This window comes from Hyalella azteca, unplaced genomic scaffold (assembly GCF_000764305.2).
Source record: "Hyalella azteca isolate HAZT.00-mixed unplaced genomic scaffold, Hazt_2.0.2 contig4976, whole genome shotgun sequence".
In the NCBI taxonomy this organism is placed as follows: Eukaryota; Metazoa; Arthropoda; class Malacostraca; order Amphipoda; family Hyalellidae; genus Hyalella; species Hyalella azteca.
The window spans coordinates 111,095-130,351 of NW_025935184.1; the positions used below are offsets into that span (position 1 = coordinate 111,095).

At 36.6% G+C, this 19,257-nt stretch overlaps 1 protein-coding gene across 8 annotated transcripts in view; it reads left to right on the top strand.

Annotated features, from left to right (window-relative positions):
* The first annotated feature begins 16,375 nt into the window (after positions 1-16,375).
* Positions 16,376-19,257, top strand: part of LOC108678385 (coagulation factor X) — a 39,587-nt gene continuing 36,705 nt past the window's right edge. For all 8 annotated transcript variants that reach the window (XM_018166791.1, XM_018166793.1, XM_018166792.1 and 5 more), the window contains exon 1: positions 16,376-17,125. In XM_018166791.1, the coding sequence (XP_018022280.1) occupies positions 17,005-17,125 (121 nt within the window). In that variant the 5' untranslated portion in view covers positions 16,376-17,004. The remainder of the gene's footprint in view (positions 17,126-19,257) is intronic.

Below are 19,257 nucleotides of genomic sequence, written 5' to 3' on the forward strand. Positions count from 1 at the left end.
ATCTCGGCTCGGTCTCGCCATCATCCCTCGTTCACACAGAGTTTCCTTTATCTTCACTTATTGAGAGTGCACGCGCTGTGCGTATATACTGTTCTCCGCTGAGCACAAAATTTCAGTGACCGTACAGTGAAAGAGTACAGTGACAGTCCTGAACAGTAATGGTAGGAGTAATTTGATTTTGAAGCTCATGCCACAAGAATGTGATATTGTAATGGATCGTACCTAATACGGCTGCCTTAATTGATAACAAATCTAAAAAAAATATAACTCAGTAGTCACTGCAGTGAGTGACAGAGAGCGCATTTTCTCGTCGACAAAAACTTGAAGTCACGGACAGACAGACGGACAGACGAACAGACAGACGGACAGATAGACAGACAGACGGACATGGCGAGCACAATAGTGCATTTTTTCCATAAATGAGAAAATCCGCTAAAAAAACGCTTCTATGTAAGATCGAGGTTCAATCACTTCGATGTGAAGTGATGCCACGATGTATACATCAGACTTGCAGCATATTTGCAGCACGCACAGTTGTTCGCAACTTCCGGTCGATTGACTACAATTAATATGCTGTTAATTTCCTCTATTGCAAAATTAAATTCCGAATCAGAAGACCTCATCCTTGCCAAAAAAAAATAAAATATGTCCCGACAAAAAAAAAACATACCACAAATGGATCATTAGGCAAGGCAAACTGAAATATTATTAATTTTTCACTTCCACTTATTGGCCGCCAAAGCCCATTTAAATTTCTCTCTTTATTCATTTCCTCAAACTTACTTATAAATTTCAGATTAATATTATTCATTATTTGCTTCAATTCACTGATACATGAAGTTCAGTGATATATACTTAATTAGCTACTTCAATAAACTGACCTTTAATGTTCAGAACACATTGTAATACTATTGTATGAAACAATTATGGGCATATCATTTGTTGATGCCACTAAAACACCAGCATTTTCATAGTGTAGGCGATCGCCTCTGCTAGCAGAGGCTGGACATAGGCTATGCATGTCCTGTGTGTAGTAGTCCTTGACCGGATAACAATCACTTTAAGCTAAAACCACATTTGCGTGCATTCCGTTACAAGGTAACAATAGCCTGATAGCATCCACAAATCTTTTATAACCTAAGCTTGATTCATGTACGAGTTACAATAGCAGTTATTACTAGAACACTGGTGAAGAACTGATGGCAAATGCTTCGTCTGCCAACCTCGTTAAGGTTAGCTTAGAGTGGCTAATGGGAACTGGGTCGGGCAAAATTCGCCGAGTTCTTTTCTAAATATGAAATCATTTACACAAAAAACTGCACACGGAGAAGATCTAAAACGCCACCGTTATGCACGAGCTGAATAATCAATAATAAATTATTTAAAAACATCCCCCAATTTGATCTGTTAAGAATAATACTGTTATTTCATGTAATGCATACAAATATCAGTCAATATTAGCTGGAACTCGTTAGCACGGATCTTATTCAACTTGGATTCTTGCAGCTTCTTTGGAATCGATTCCCATCATTCTGGATTAGAACAACGAACGGGAATCTCATTCCAGTTCCCGATATTTCTCTCGCACGAAGCACGATTTATCAGTAAATTCCGAGTATTCCAGGCAGGAATTCCTTTCTTGGATTGAGGGATAGCGTTCTTGGAAGTGGTTGACGATATAAAATGTTGGAATATAATAATTTTGTTTTGATTATTTTGAACTTAATCACTGCACAAAATTTCACTTAGAAAACATAGCGAAAAGAACAGGACAGCTCATGTAAATTGATACTGAAATCAATGTGAGAATACGTCAAACTCTTTGCATGAAAAGATAGATTCTTTCACATCTCGGCTCGGTCTCGCCATCATCCCTCGTTCACACAGAGTTTCCTTTATCTTCACTTATTGAGAGTGCACGCGCTGTGCGTATATACTGTTCTCCGCTGAGCACAAAATTTCAGTGACCGTACAGTGAAAGAGTACAGTGACAGTCCTGAACAGTAATGGTAGGAGTAATTTGATTTTGAAGCTCATGCCACAAGAATGTGATATTGTAATGGATCGTACCTAATACGGCTGCCTTAATTGATAACAAATCTAAAAAAAATATAACTCAGTAGTCACTGCAGTGAGTGACAGAGAGCGCATTTTCTCGTCGACAAAAACTTGAAGTCACGGACAGACAGACGGACAGACGAACAGACAGACGGACAGATAGACAGACAGACGGACATGGCGAGCACAATAGTGCATTTTTTCCATAAATGAGAAAATCCGCTAAAAAAACGCTTCTATGTAAGATCGAGGTTCAATCACTTCGATGTGAAGTGATGCCACGATGTATACATCAGACTTGCAGCATATTTGCAGCACGCACAGTTGTTCGCAACTTCCGGTCGATTGACTACAATTAATATGCTGTTAATTTCCTCTATTGCAAAATTAAATTCCGAATCAGAAGACCTCATCCTTGCCAAAAAAAAATAAAATATGTCCCGACAAAAAAAAAACATACCACAAATGGATCATTAGGCAAGGCAAACTGAAATATTATTAATTTTTCACTTCCACTTATTGGCCGCCAAAGCCCATTTAAATTTCTCTCTTTATTCATTTCCTCAAACTTACTTATAAATTTCAGATTAATATTATTCATTATTTGCTTCAATTCACTGATACATGAAGTTCAGTGATATATACTTAATTAGCTACTTCAATAAACTGACCTTTAATGTTCAGTAAGTAATGCCTAATTTTTAATGAAATGTCGTTAAATAACCACCATAATTACCTAAACTTTAAAATGCACTGAAATATTCAGGGTTCATATCGCAGTCCGACCTCAAATGTCCTCCTAGAATCTATTCTATTTATCAACTCCACACGGTGACCGCTCTTTGAAATACGCGTCATGCATTCACTGACGAGACGCTAGCGCTGCGTAGATTCATCAGGCTGAGTTAAATGCGCCGGGCTGAGCTTCTGGCCAACGTACGAATTGGTCGCTTATCAAGCCGCTGTCCGTCTTTTTCTGGTCCGTAGAGAGACAGATTGGCCAGTCGCTCGCTAACCTTTGAAATAATATTATATAAAACCCTATGCAAAGCCCTTCTATTTGATCTTAGTCAGCTATCGCCAGAATACTTTTGGCATTTATCGCATTCAGATCCAGATTTTATTCTAGTTCGAATATTCTAGAATTTAAGCGGTACATCTATGCTGTATTTGAGACATATTCTTGAGTTCCTTCAGATGTTTTATTCTTTCAATATTCAAATAAAACCATTATTATTATTCCAGACCTCATTTTTTGAACATAACATCGTCTTTTATCTTTGCATTCACATCACCTGCGCCCCCTGTGCGAGGGCTCTTCGCGTAGCACAGATGTCGCCGCGCTCCAGAGTTTAGCGAACGTTCTGTGTCTGCTCAAAGTGGTCTTTTTAGAGTGCGCTGCACGAAACTCCGTAGTACGAGGCTGATTAATTATTTTCTAAAACTTTAGGCGTTTATGAAGCTCTAATGAAACATCACCCCTTATTTATTCATGGCAGGTTTTAGCTATGATAACTTGACGCATTGTTTTTAGTAGGCTATCCAATGCACAGAGTGGATAATCATAAGAATAGCTGTAGATGATGTAATAAGTTGAGAGTCTACTAAAATACTAAGTTCAACTGAAATTGTCACTCTTTTCTAAATGTTTAGTCACATGAAAATCTGAATTGCTCCACCCATAAAACATCTCACTCTGAAAATTAAATTAGTTACTCCTCAAAAATATCCTCCTAGAAAACCAGTTTGGGTAGAGAACCATGGTCAAAATTTATGGATAACCATTTTTACTTCAATATGAGACTGATGTTGTTTGGAATTGGCTATTATATGAATAAAATTATCTATGTCTTATCTCCCGATCATGATCCAGTAGGTACGAAAGTCTATTTCATAGTAGCTTGTCACTGATTGTTCCGGGAATATAGGCTGATAAACCCCGTCTTCACGAAGATCGAAAACTCAAGTAAAGTCTGCAGCGCCAAATGAGTTTTAAAAGCCGTTTTGTTGAGCTGCTATTAAAAACAATAACTTTTAAATGTTTCTTCACTAACAATTGTCGATTTTTTTTCAATCTTTCAACGACAATTAAAATTTCGCCTCCCTGACACTGCCGTCAACGCTTCCCTCCACGCCCCCCTGACACTGCTGTCAACGCTTCCCTCCACGCCTCCCTGACACTGCTGTCAACGAGCTGATTAATTATTTTCTAAAACTTTAGGCGTTTATGAAGCTCTAATAAAATATAACTCATTTTTTTCGTGGCAGGTATGAGCATTGATAACTTGATGCATTGTTTTTAGTGTTTTATGCACAGAGTGAATACCTAATCATTACACTTGTACGTGATTTAATAAGTTGAGAGTCTAATAAAATACTATAGAAATCATCTGGAATTGTCTCGGTTTTCTGAATGTTAAGTCACAATAAATTCTGAATTGCTCCATCCATAAAATAATCTCACTCTGAATGAAAATAGAATTAGTTACTCGTAAAAAATATCTTCCTAGAAAACCAGTTGGGTGGTACATGATCAAAATTTATGGATAACCATTTTAACTTCAATATAGGAACTATTTTGCTTACAATGCATATAAATGTGGAGTTGGCTATTGTACGATTCAAATTATTATTGTCTTATCTCCTGATCATGATCGAGTAGGTACATAAGTACATTTCATGGTAGCTTGTCGCCGATTGTTACGGGAATATAGGCTGATAAACCGCGTTTTCTCGATGATTTACGTAAAATTCAATCTGAGTCTGCAGGCGTCAAATAAGTTTTAAAAACCGTTTTGTTGAACTGCTCTTAAAAACAGTAACATTCGAGTGTTTCTTCAATAACGTTCGTCGATTTTTATCAATCTTGCAGCGCCAAATGAATTTTGCCTCCCTGACTCTGCCGTCAACGCTTCCCTCCAAGCTCTCTTGTGTCATGTATAAGTTTGCAAGATTATTTTCCTTATTAGTTTCCAATACCTACTTTTTTTGGCCACTCCAACACACGACAATAAAAAACTAAAAGGATTATTGCAAGTTAATTTAGTTCTGATGATACAATATAAAGACTCAATTGTTCCTACAACATAACAATGAATTGTTTGTAATGATCAATCGGGCTGCTGATTAACCTTATCAACGGTAATAGAAATTTTAATAATAATTTTGTGGCGTGTATAACAGTGAGATATAACATAAAATAGCTTGCATATTAGGTTTGCTTTTTTTATTCATATTAAGAAACTAATTTAAGAATTCGTATGGACATTTGCCAATTTTTTGTGTATAAAATGTCACAGGTATTTAATAAAGTTATTTAGATCATTATTGTTTTGCAGATGAATAAGTTACCTCAAGGTTTTTTTAATGTATTAGGAATTGAGATACGTTTATATTCAATAAATAATGAGTGAAATAATGGTGACATGAACTATGAATATTATTATGTTATATCTAGTTGACATAAGTTGATTATTATGAAATTGAGCATAAAACAAACTTGACAAGAACGATTAAATAATATTGCTTATAACATAACATAACACAGAAATTCTAAAATCGTGTCATTTGACCGGATCTTTTCAGGACTGACGATAGTTTGAAATAGCAACTAGACTTTCAGCGGGTTCGATATGCTGCTAGGCATTTCAAATCTGAACATATATTTAACTTGAACATATATTTAAAGTCTGAACATATAGAACTCGTTGAAAACATTATTATTCTAGCTCTGACCCTTATAAAAATTCTTTTTTCATTTCTATAAGCAACAGTTTTAAATTGAGCGCATAGTGGAACCAATACTATATAATAGTGGAACCTATATACATGTATATACCAATACTATATAACCAATAGTGGAACCAATACTGCACCAATTGAGCGCACAGTGGAACTATCTTCGTTCCCAATATTGATAAGTAACTCTATCCATAGTCTACACTTCACTTGTATATGCCCAGTGTACGATTATTATACGAAGGCTGTGGGTTGCCCAGTCAGTGTTTACTGAACGCTTGGCCTGAGCGGATGTGCAAGTTCGTTCCCTAAACTTGCTCTTCGATTGAAACAAAACAATGAGTGCTAATAATTCTTAAAGGTTAATTTTTTGACATATTTATCCCATCTCGAACTTAATTCAATAGTTTTAAATTGTGCTTTCATAAATTTATTTTTAAAACTCACGGGCATCGGTAACTATTTTATAGATTTACCCTTGATTTCTCAAGGTCTTCTTCCACTAATCATAATTATCTTTCAGGGCGGCCAGTTTTTGTAGTGGGTTTATAAGGAGGCAGACTTCCGTCCTTGTGGTTACGTTCATTCCTGCCATAACTCCTGTACGTGCGCGTCCTGGTCTCGACGAATCATTAAATTAAGTCTTTATGATAATGATATTTAATCTGTGTGGCCAGGTAATATTTTATTTATTGATCTCCAAAAGATTGCGGACCTTAATTAGTCTCTAATGAAATCCTTGAATTATAGATTAACCTGTGAAAAATCGCGCCCATAAAATGATGGTTGAAGTCTGGAACTAATTGGTTGAATACCAAAACCAAGTGTAAATTTTAGAATTGCTTTCACAAGAACTCGGACCATAAATATGATTATTATAGAAAGTTAGTCGTTTTTAATAATGCTAAAAATAACCTGGTTTCATCCTTGTCTTCAAATCAAGTCGTAAGTAAAGCATTGCATGTTCGAAAAGAATCAATATAGGTACTGAGCTATCTCCAAAAAAATCCGAACCAACATTTTTCTTGTGAGCATACCGATTCAGTTTTTGTACGTACATATTCCTTATTCTTTCATAAGATTGAATTTAAAATGGAGCGCTGGATCTGAACTAATTAATGTCGTACTTCGTGACTCGAAAGAAAGAACGAGTTTGAATTTGTGACCTTTGCTGCAGAATTTTATTTCCGAAAAGGGTAAAGAATTTTTCGTTTATGCTTCAAAGATTTAATGCCAGGTCTAATGAAAGCCTATTTTAACTCCGATAAAAAAATATAACTNGCCTCCGCAGTTTGGACCATATTTTGGATTTCCTATTGCAAATATACACCAGCGTTGGAATTTTTGGAACACTCCTCTGTATTCATATTTCAGTAGCCGGAAGGCATTGTAAGTAGCGTTCCGGATCTCGTATGTAAACATTACCTAGACAAAATTAATAACTCGGTAACAAAAACAACATGTAAAACATGAGTTACAGCTGGTGTTTGGACTGGATTCTATTGGCTCAGTTTATTTCGGACAGTGAAAAAAGTTGCTTTCATCGGACATGAAAGCAGAATTTGTACTTGTTTTACGCAATGCAGAGTTTAAACAAACATTTTCGGCAGGCTCAAAATTCAAGCACAATGTTCAATTCGAAACAGAAAAATGATAAATTCTTTTCGGTAGCCAAGGAAGTCAAATTTCTCCAAAATACTAAATTCATGAATAGATAACCGCGGATGGGCTTCATTCATATGCAACTCTAACTTTTCTATGAACGATATAAATTTGCCTTGCAACATCTTCTACGGACCGACTCTCCGCACCATTTCAGCACCTTCTTTGAAGCACTCATAGTGCTGTACACTATCTACTCTGTAATACATCAGAAAGCGACTCCGTGCACAGCTCTCAATTTAAAATGTTTGATGGACTTCGCAGTTTTTCAGCCCTGGCTGCGACCTGGTCGCTGATATTGCCAAAAGTCTTTGATGCCTAAATGAAGGACGAGGCCGGAGGCCAGTTTCCGAACACGGGGAACTCCTTTTCCAATTCTGGCTACATGTTACTTAGCTGATACTGAATCCAGTTCTCAGGAACTGCAACTTTTTTCTGGCTTTGAACCTTATTTTTAGACACTGAGACTATACACTTCAGTCTTTGGATAAAACCTGTTCAAGATTTTGTTTATTTGGCACTATTCATTAATTCATTTTTCGTTTTAACTATTTTCCTGTCTCTGGGGCTTAGGCGCTGCGTTATACTCGACGAATTTTGAATGTTTTAGGGTACATCGTAATTATTCCTTTGGCTTCGAAAAATAATCTGCTGCTAATACAATTTCGTCACATCGGAGTTATTTCTCATAAAATGAGGCGAATCATTTTGAATCTGCAGTTTCATTTTCCGTATTTCTGACATTATGGTCAAGTTTTACTAACACTGTGGCCATTTTACATCTCAGAGTCCATTTAGCTTTTTGGAGTTCAAGAAAATCTTGTCAAAAGAAAGACAAAAAAGCTTCTAGAGCAGATAACCAGAACTTTTAGCTTCGAACAGCATGAAGGCTAATTGGCTCTTCTTGTTTCAGTGATATAATGCGAGGGAAAAAGTCATACTTTATTCGTAAAACTTCACTTCTGTTATATCTTCGCCAGGCCTAACTGCTATTCACTAGAATATCGATAATGCTCATTCAGACAATACTTACTGAATAAAACCTGACTAGCATTCATTTAGTAATATTATCTTAATTTCTTACAATTCAAGACGAGAGCAAACACGACTTAAATAAATTGGTTTATATTTAACAATACTTCTGTAAATTTCACGTAAAAAATTCGCTAAAGAATTATCTCACCCTCTGATATATTATATCAAAAAATCATATTCGTATTACTGAGTGACAAATTTCTGATTTTTTTTTTTTTTTGCTATTTTTCTTTTAATTCACAAAAATTCTTTACAAAATGGATATCCTGTCTAAAGGATCTAATAATCAATATCTACAAATACTTGAGCGTAACCAGCACGTATAACATTATTGGTTGGGATCTTGAAAACTTGAAAAATAAACAAGATCCCACCAGGGAAATTCTTGGCGAGAATAGTGAAGTTCGCTTGAGTTGGTTTAGCTAAGTAAACTTTAAAGCTCCTACTATTTATAATGAAATTACCAGGATTACTCTCAAGGCAATGTCACGGTGATCTTAAGGACAATATTCCTGGTGTGCATTTGAAAGATTCGTTTCTTTTTCTTTGTTTTAAAAAATTTTTGCTGAGTTTACAATCAAGTGGCAATTTCGACATTGGCAAGACGGATCATTGTGCACTCAGTTTAACTATTGATAAATCTCCTTCATCCGTAATTTAAAAGATACGTTTTAAAGAAGCCTGGCGGTCGACCCAAAGCATTTCCAATCCCCGAGAGAAAATCATATGCAGTTCTTTGGTGGATAAATGGTTTCCAAAAACTGTTCATCCGCTTTTGTCTAACAAATTTACCGAGAAATTCGAACTGAGAAATGCACACGTGCATCAACGATAAATATTAAACAAAAATTTAACCCTCAGGATCAGTGCAGGAGTGTTCTTTCAGTTTCCAAACTTTCAGTCATTGTTTCAAAAGTTATAATAAACTATACAATATAATCAACTATTAACAATTATAATTGGTAAAGATGCTTGCCAGTCAAAATTCTCATTTTGTGTTATAGGAAGGCATCTGGTATAACAACCGAATGTCTTATCCAAGAACACTATGAATATTTTATGCATCTGGAATAAAACCTCACTGAGGCTCGCTTAATATGGAGATGGCTCCATTTTCCTGGCAATGAAGACAACACCCAATTATCCTAACAACACCAACAACAAGAAGATATCATCCTTCTGTACGCATCTTTCCGGGAACCTTTCCGGCTATCCCCTGTGTAAATAATTTTCCAGTTTTTATTTTTTAACATGTACGCCCATCTTTGGCGATGTCTAATTTTTTTTCTCAGCAAAGCTTTCCATTATGAAATGCAGATATGCAGGAGCAATTTCGAGGTCTGATGTTCGTGCCTTTTTCTCCTTCCATGAATTTAATTTTTTAACCGTGTTCTAGGAATCTGACTTTGCATTGCGGATTCTTGTGCACGAGTGGAGTGAAACACAACATCCGAACTCATGCAGAATCCAGGGTTTGTAGAAAATCTAAGTTTTGATTGTGTTGAGGAGAAGAAGCCTTGTGTAAGCATCGATGGATTTTACAAGTCCGGCTCACAAAGTGTCCGTCCTTTCCAAGAACTGCTTGCATTAGGCGTGTTTGCTTTAGACGCTGCAAGTCAGTCACGCTGGATCTCGTTTCACGTTTTTCCATGCTGAACAGTTTTTACAGAATAATTTCTCTACTTTTGTGGTTCAGGAGACTGAAAGTTGCTTAATATTGCTTCAAGCTGGGTAAAATTTTATCATTCACTTACCTCTGTTTTTGTTATGTTTTTTTGTAATTTATGAAAATTGGAACAATTATTAATTGAACTGGTTGAACTGAACTTGGAACAACGTAAACGCTTGTTCAACTATTACACATAAAACATATAAACCTTTCAACTTATCAACGTATCAGTCGGGACCTTTACGAGATAAACTCATCAGTTAGTAACAAAACCTAAAATAAAGACATCAGGTTTCTGCAGTGCAATAACCTTCACGCAATCTTTTGGACCAGGCAATCAACCTCGCCAGATCTTGAACTTCCCGTGCAATAACAATTCCAAGAGTTTCGACTGTCGGTGCAATAAACATGTCAGGACTGTTAAGGAAAGCAATCAACAGTTCAAGATCTTCAACTGTCTAACTCACTCTAACGGATTGCATTGTACAATGTACACGTCAGGCCGTTAAATCGTGTGGGCAATCAAAATTTTCGGTTGATCGGCTGTAAAAACAAAAGTATCCCGCGATGTCCTTGTGATGTAGAGATTTGAATTTCTATGTCTGCTGATACCAATGACGTCCTTCCTTCTTATATTGTTCCCACTTCACGTTCGACTTGAGAGCAGCAGTTGAGGCTCCAAGTTTTCGAGTACCTCAAGAGTTCGAGACCGCATTAACCAAGAAATAATTTAAACTTCCCTTTACTGCAAGACTTGGATCTTAGTTTAACATTATTCTCAATGTTGTATCTGATGAACTTATCTCTTATTCACTCTATCTGGGAACTTCTTGATTTACGATTGCCCGAATGTCTCTTAGAGCCATCAAAATAAGTTAACTAATGGCTTGGAAGTATTTAAATCCAAAGGTTGGTGTCCTAATTATATATTACAAATACTTCTTTGCTATTCAATATAACAAGTTATAAATTAATTACTGTATAAATAAAAATGAACCACTGAATTTTGGATATTAGAATGCGATTTATTAAAGGTATATTGATTATTGAAATATTGGGATATGATTCATCCAATATTGATAGATATTGTATGCATGTGATTTATAATTTCATTGAAGTTCGGACATCACTTGCTGGGTCAAACTTGATGTCGTTTGTTCGAAGTGTAAATGGTCGTAGAGGAACGGAATTACTTAGAATTTAAAGTTCGAAGGTGATTCCATTAAGATAGCTTCGTCAATTTCCTCTATGACGAAGTGTTCGAGAAATCTGATGACCGAAGAATATGCGATTTATCAAGAAGTTTCACGCTGGGAATTCAGAGTGAAGTGTCGTCGTGGCGGACACGTAATATCGACTTTTGCTCCCACACATCCATAAATCTTTGTTTTCAGTGCCAGTGGTTGACAACATGTCTTTGAGCTGCTATTTCATAAAAAATATGAAGAACGCAAGTAAACTTTCGATCGCGATTTCAGATTCCTTATCTGTGAGTGTAACATGATAATTAATCTCTTATGTAAATGACCATCATGTGAGTAGTTGACCATGCCATCATTTTCTTAATTAATGTGATCTAGTATGATATTGTGTTTGGTGTTTGCATTGGTGCTCTGGTGTCTCATATTTCATTACGGACAAAATATTAAAAAATATTTGCTGGGTCTGAATGGACATGCCTTATTTAATAAAAAACGTAAAATAAAATTGATAAGTGGTACAGGTTGGTCAGCTTAGAAATAAACAAAATGAAATAAAAGCATATATTTCTATCTGGCTTCACAATGCAGGTTTGTGTTTGTACTCTCGGTCAAAGATCGGCATGGTCCCCTCTGTGACGGAACGTTCTCCGTCCACACCTGCTTCTACCACCGACCTCTCGCCAATGCTGCAGTTCATAGCCTCTTGAAATGGACATTTGTCGACCCTTCACGGCATTTTTTCGTCTTGATGAAATGGATATTTTGTCAACCGTCATAGCTTTTTTCGCCTTGATGTTTATTGTTTCAATTCAGGATCTTAGTACAATCTTATCGACAACTTGGAAATCCAAAGGGAAAAATTGATTCATTCGTCTTGCATGACCAACTCTTTCCGTAACTGCCAAACCCCTTACACGTCTCGTCATTTCGCGATCCTAATTTCCCGACCTTTTCTGCAACTACAACATTTTATTTTCTTTTGCAGATGATTTTTTAATGCATGTTAATTCAAAAATTAATCGACTTACATTGGGCTTTTTCAGTTCCTGCAAGTAATGCTCCTGTTAGTTCAATGTCACATTTTGCGCAGTATTTTTGGTGGGCAGATTATAAGGGTTTCGAGTTGGTAAAATTGTCGGCTCCAATTTCTGGTTTCCCGGCCATGTCCTGTTTGAATTTGTACAAGAATCAATAGCAGCGCTAGCTGAGAGCGTGGGCTGGGATTGCGGTATCGGGTGACATGTTAGGTCAATCGAAACCTGGAAGGGCGGGCAATTAGTGAAAAAGGACATATTTTTGTTGTTATTATTTTTTTACGCCTGAACGTGTATCAATAGATCCACTGTGCATGAATATTTAAAACTTCCATCATCGCCACATTCAGTATATTTTGGTACCGTTTTTCTTTTCTTTGAACCGTTCCGTTAGCGAACTCATTGTTTTATTTATACACTACTTTTACTTTAACTCATACTCTTCTACGCAAATCACCATTTTCGAATTACGTTTCCGTTAAAATTTCTCAAAATTTCTCTATACTAATTTTCTCCTTTTCTTTTCTTTAGATTTACACGTCTCTTTTAATGACTGACACCAATACTTGATTTTTAATCCCTAAAGCTCGCGGAATTTTGCCAACGTGTCGCACGCAGCTCCCCTCATCAGAACTTTCCATTTGCGTCCGAGACAAGCGAATGGTATGGCGATGTGAGCCTAATTGTTCAAGTTGTAATTGTTCCAAGCCAAAGTTGGCTAACGTTGGCTGATATTCTGCCTAAGTAATTAATCATTTTGTGTGTGTGTGTGACCAAAAATATACAACGCTTTTTGGATCAATTTTATAAGCGCACTCGAACGCCGATTCGATCGTGAACTCGCATTACCTTCGATGAGACGGATTAGTACAGAATCCGTCAACAAATTTTTACCGTTGCTTGTATTTCGACAGTGTGTATAAATGTCCCGTCTGGAACTGCAGTTTCCAATCGTCTTAACCATAGATATTCACTTAACCATGGTAATCATGGTTTCAGATACGATAAAAATTGAAGACAATGCGTCTGTACACAAAGGTTATCATTCGTCTAGGCTAGGCCATTAAATATCCTTTTTAGCGCATTTTCTCATTTATGGAAAAAATTCACTATTGTTCTCGTCATGTCCGTCCGTCTGTCTGTCCGTGACTTCACGTTTACTTCGTCGAGAAAATGCTCTGTCTGTCAATCACTGCAGTGAGTACCGAGTTATATTTTTTTAAATTTTCACCAATTCCAAGCGATCCCCGGTGCGTTTTTTTATTTTATTGTGCTCAAGCTACTACAAAACATATGCCTAGTGCCTTTCGTACTTAACATATTTTCACTCTTAAGAGTTTGCTAGCCAGCAATTCAAACCCCCGAATGAGCGCAATTTGCAATAATTTACATTGACCCAGCAATCGTGTTTACCCACAATCCACTATAACTGAAACGGGCAACTAATGTCCCGACCACACGTGATGCAGAATATCACGAGACGTTAGAACGCACACCTCGCATGCAAACCGCAGGTTCTAGCAAATTAAACAAATTAAATTAAAATTAAATATTTAATTTAATGAAATTAAACAAATTAAATTAAAATAAACAAACCCAAGAAGCACAGCAAGAATTCGTGCCGATATATTTCTGGTGGCCTTCGTGCCGATATATTTCTGGTGGCCTTTTTTCAGACCGCATACACTTCCAATTTTGTAGTCGGCAAGGAAGGATTTAGGTGTGAATCCATTTTAAAATCTTTGTTGTAGTACCGTCGAATAGCCGTCGGCCGTTTATTGGCCAGCAGCGTGTCGACAAAATTTTTTCAATGGAGACTTTGCAATGCCACAAGCATATTCCTCGTAGAATACTGTGCACTTGCCGCCCAGGCAAATTTATTAGGTTATTTGCCGTCACCTTGCTGCTCGTAAGCCAGCAGAATGCCGATGAGATACTCCAAAGATTTATATGCTGAACACTGAGTGCCGTTTTTTAGTGCTCTAGGATTTGTCAACGAATTTATTTCGCATTGAACACTTTTTCTAGATCTCTGTCGTGAATATTTTTTTCCAAAATAACAGCCTCATTTGGCACTTTCCTTGCGATTTCACCGGTTTTTCGTCGAAGAAACCACCATGTTGATGAAATACAGCTGGACTGGTCTGAAATTCGCCGAAACGTTGAGTTGGCATACTATTAAAATAACTCTTCATTTACTAGTCTTTTTAGCGCATTTTCACATTTATGGAAAAAAGGCGCTATTGTGCTCGCCATGTCCGTCTGTCTGTCTGTCTGTCTGTCTGTCTCTTCGTCCGTCCGTGACTTCATGTTTTCGTCGACGAGAAAATGCGCTCTCTGTCACTCACTGCAGCGTGTACTGAGTTTTATTTTTCCGCCTTATCTCCCAGTGTCAGAGTAGGCCAAACGTGAGATGCCTAAGCCGTACCGAGAAAGCTGCCAAGCTTGCGTCTAACAGGTTATGAGCCGGCCTGCTGTCCCACTACTCTCGTGGGCGCTAAGCTCGGATGGATGCTAGAAGTCCTGTATACAATTGTATATATAATACTCTATACAAATATAACTCTTGTTTGATTCGTCTTGGAAAAAGGTTTATACCTCTTCGGTCATTCGATTAAATTCAAATTAATTTATTAATTTCAACCTTAAAAGACTAAGATAGGGAAATTTTGTAATAAAAGAATTAAATTCGCGATAATTTGCATTTGTTACAGCCATCGTAGGAAAAACTACCCACTGCCTAAGCTTGTTACTATATAGTCATTGGAATGCATTGTTATCACCGAGGAATTGAGTGAGAAAGTCAGCTATTAATGCACGAAATTTTCGGTGTATCGCTTTGTTTCCAGAAATCCTTATCTATCTGAACGTATCAATTATTTTTTATCAATCTCTGTTGATTTTTTCTTACAATTTCTCCCGAGTTCAGATAGATGGAAGGAATGAAAACGATGCCTCTTGTTTCGGGGGAGACTTTTTTAGCCGTCGAATAAAATGTACAGGATGGCGTGTCTGTTTTCATGAAGAATAGAGTTGAAAATTTTATCAATTGAACATGGAGATTTGGAGTTCCCCATCTAGTGTGGAAAATTGTAAAAATATCGTCGTGTTCGACAACATTTTTTGCAATTCGATCTGCAATTCTTTTTTTTTCGTTTAAATCTTTCCAACGACATTTTCTGTTTGCCCTTGTTCTGCCATGGGAGGTTGCTTTCGGGTACACGAGTTGTTCAAATAAGTTATATATTCGATCCTATGAATGTCTACATGAATAATATCTCCCAACATCTGAACTGTTAATCGGTAACAAACGCATACCAATTTCACGACTCCTCTTCTAATTGATCTTAATAAATTGATTGATCTTAATAATAAAATAAATTGATCTTAATAAACTTGAAAACATGTACTTTTTTCAAATCCAGTTTTCCAGTTTTTTTTTTTTTTTTTTGTTTGCTAAGATACGCAAATTACGAAATTATTTTTTCGCACAAGATTCCACTACAGGTACGCAGCATTACTCTATTGTCGGCCATTTATCTCCAATGCACATGCCTCAGATTTATCTCTCCATGTCTCAGGCGTAAATTGTCGAAGTTGAAAAAATTCAGGCCGAGAGGCCTATAATTCTGAACCAAATTGGAAAATAGCATTCAATCTATGATAGAGATGTAATATTGATTTCAAATAACCTTACATATCATTAGATTATTTGTTTTTATGTGTTGAATCGTAAATATGCACTCAACAGGAATGCTGAGATGTCATACGCAGGTCTGTCGTTTGTTTTCTCTATCGTTTGTTTTCTCAATTGATATTAATGAAAAACGATGCTACTTATGATACTTATTGTTACAAATATTAGTTACACTTTCACGCTCTAGAAATATCATTATTGAACAATCGTAATTACTTTATACTTTCGTGTTTTTGTGCAATCATTCTTTGTTATTAATCATTGTCTTTGTACCTACAGTGATAATATTGCAGAGCAACATACGGCAATGCGAAGTCTCTTCGAAAAACCGAAAAATTTCTAGTGGTGTTTGAACAAAAAATTCATGCCAGTGATGTTATCTAAAGTTTATCTTATCTGTTTTACCTTTCCCTTTAAAATTTTTTCTAATGCTCGCGAATAAAAACTTTGCTACATTGATGTAACTCTAAAAGGTATTTAATTTTAAATGGACTATTAAAATCAACTTGAATAATAGAGAACAAACGTGAACCTCGAGTGCTAAGAAACAGAATCAATTTCGATCCCAACTTTGAAAACAGACGCAATATTCTACATGACGATCAATTATCTGGATAATCTGTAGCACATTTGGATACAGTTTTTTTCCGAAATACTGTCGCGATCCCATTCGGCAAAAAAGTTTTTTCATCAGTAGAAGAAAATAGCTCCTGAAGGCCATTCCTAAAGTGGTTCAAATTGTTCCGTTAAAAATTTATTCGAAATAAAAAATCTGTGATACTAATAAGTTTAACTCGCTTGGCTTCCTCACTGTGAAGGCCTATTCCAGTTTAGGTTTAAGTAAGCTTCACTGGCGCTACAGCTCATCAATTATTTTTCAATCACAACGTCATTGAAACTAGCGCTAAAATGGAGACCAGACTTTGTTTAAGCGTCATTTCAATGCTTGTGTTTGTGGCATCAACGTTTTGTGTGCATCCCGCTGGTGGTGACGATGGTGATACTCATCTCCAGCGCACCAAACGACAAAGTGAGTAAACGACATTAATAATAATGACTAGTGGTTTTAGGTACGTGTAGTTTGTTCACGTTTGCTTACAAGTTATCAAACACCTGGTATATTAAGTACAAATTATGAAAGTTTACAAAATTGGAGTGTTATTTAAAGTTGAATTCATTCATGATGAGTCAAATTAAGCATTTCAGTTTTTATTTGGAATTTGTCTTCTAACTTTTATTCTCACTCAGCTATTAGTTTTTTCTTACTAATTGAAATATTATATTGTTATTAGAATTATTTTAATATAATTATTTTGCATAAAGAGCGAAAAATGGCACCTATTAACTGCTTAATCATTTTCGGGAAATCCAAAAATTTCTTCGTAAATTTTGCCGAAATCCCTCACATAAAATTAAATATTATGTGGTCGCCTAACAGGCAGCTGTTGAGCGCTTTGTTGCATCACATGCAACCAGTTTGGGAACTTGATGCAGTTAACCTGTTATTTATTTGGTATTCGAACAAACAAAACCGTTGCCAGCCTAACATTGCCGTTAAATTTACAGCGACTGAAAATATTCAAACAATTTTACAAGCATGCGAAGCTCATGACCGATTTGTCTTTCAATTTACAGCGACTGAAAATATTCAAACAATTTTACAAGCATGCGAAGCTCATGACCGATTTGTCTTTCAATTTACAGCTACTGAAAATGTCCTGAACCATATTACTAGTATGTATACGAAGCTCAGGACCAACGTAGTTATTCGCCTTTGTAGGGGAACTGCTGCATTTGTGATGCGGTGCACGCAATTTGTGATGACTGAGGCTAGCGCCGGATCGGTAATCACGGTTTCCTGTATCCGCGATTATGGGCGGCCACGGAAACGCTGATCAGAATCACGAATATCGGCAGGTCATCATTTGCTGCTTATGGTCTACTTTATTATGTATAATTGATTTCGATGTATATATAAAACCATCCAAACGGTTCGCAGCAACTTTAAAATGAACCATCAGCAGCTTTTTACCGAAAATTAGAAACTTCGAAAACTATCTTACGAAAAATTTAGAGTGGTTTAATTCTACCAGATATTTTACTTATAGATATTGTCTATGTTAGTTACATACCTATATGACTTTTCACTCTAAATTTTTGGTGAAGATAACTGCGATGACAGATGCTTACTCTAAGTGTTGCGTCTTCTGTATGCAATACCACATTTACAGCTGCTATCATATCAGCAGCTGCTATTTTGCTGCTGTCTCTTCAAAAACGACCACAACAGTTTCTTTCACAGCCGTTGCTTCCGTGTGTAATGGAACCTATTTCTTGGTTTGTTGTCTTGTTGCAGCAGCAATCTCGGTCGTTGTTATCTAAATAGCTATACTTACTGCCAACGCTTCTGGATATACTAGAGGATTCTGTACCGCGCACGCTGTCTATAATGCGGCACATTTTTTTATTTTCTACTGTTACTGTTGCATGAATTGTCCCTGTTAAAGCAGCTTGATCCTCCATTTCTGTCCAAATATCTACTACTGCTACTGCTCCATGAATTACCCCTGATACTGCAGCTTTATCCAAAATGTATGCAAAGGAACAGCCAAAAGGTATGCTTTATTTGCCGCAGGAACGGCCTATATTTGACTGCTGTTATTACCACTTCTAGCGCAGCTGATACTTCAACCAATATTGCCTCTTTGACTGCCGCTACTGCCTATAATATTGCAGTAAGAATGCCAGTAAACCGCAATGTACAGTCGCAGCAGCGAGCCTTGTGGCCACTTCCGCTCGCTACAGCGGGATTCCCTGTGGCCTCCGCGTTGAGAATGTGCCTTGCATACTCAAGCTTGCCCTCTTCTTCTGATGTCACATCTTGGTGAGGAAATCTCACCGACTTCTGCGCTTACCGTGCGACTGGCAATGAGATTATTCACTATAAATTTGTTTTTAGTTAACAATGGAGTAAAATTGATTTCTGGAAAGCATCATCGTAAGATACAATTTGTATGTTGACCTTCTTTATACCAATGAGAAAAATTTGCAACATGAAAAATTTGCAACATAATCCTTGATGAAAATCGTCAGCAAATAAACCAGTTTCTTACAACATTTTTCCGATGAGACACAACTCAGTTGGTTGCTTCGTATTTGGTT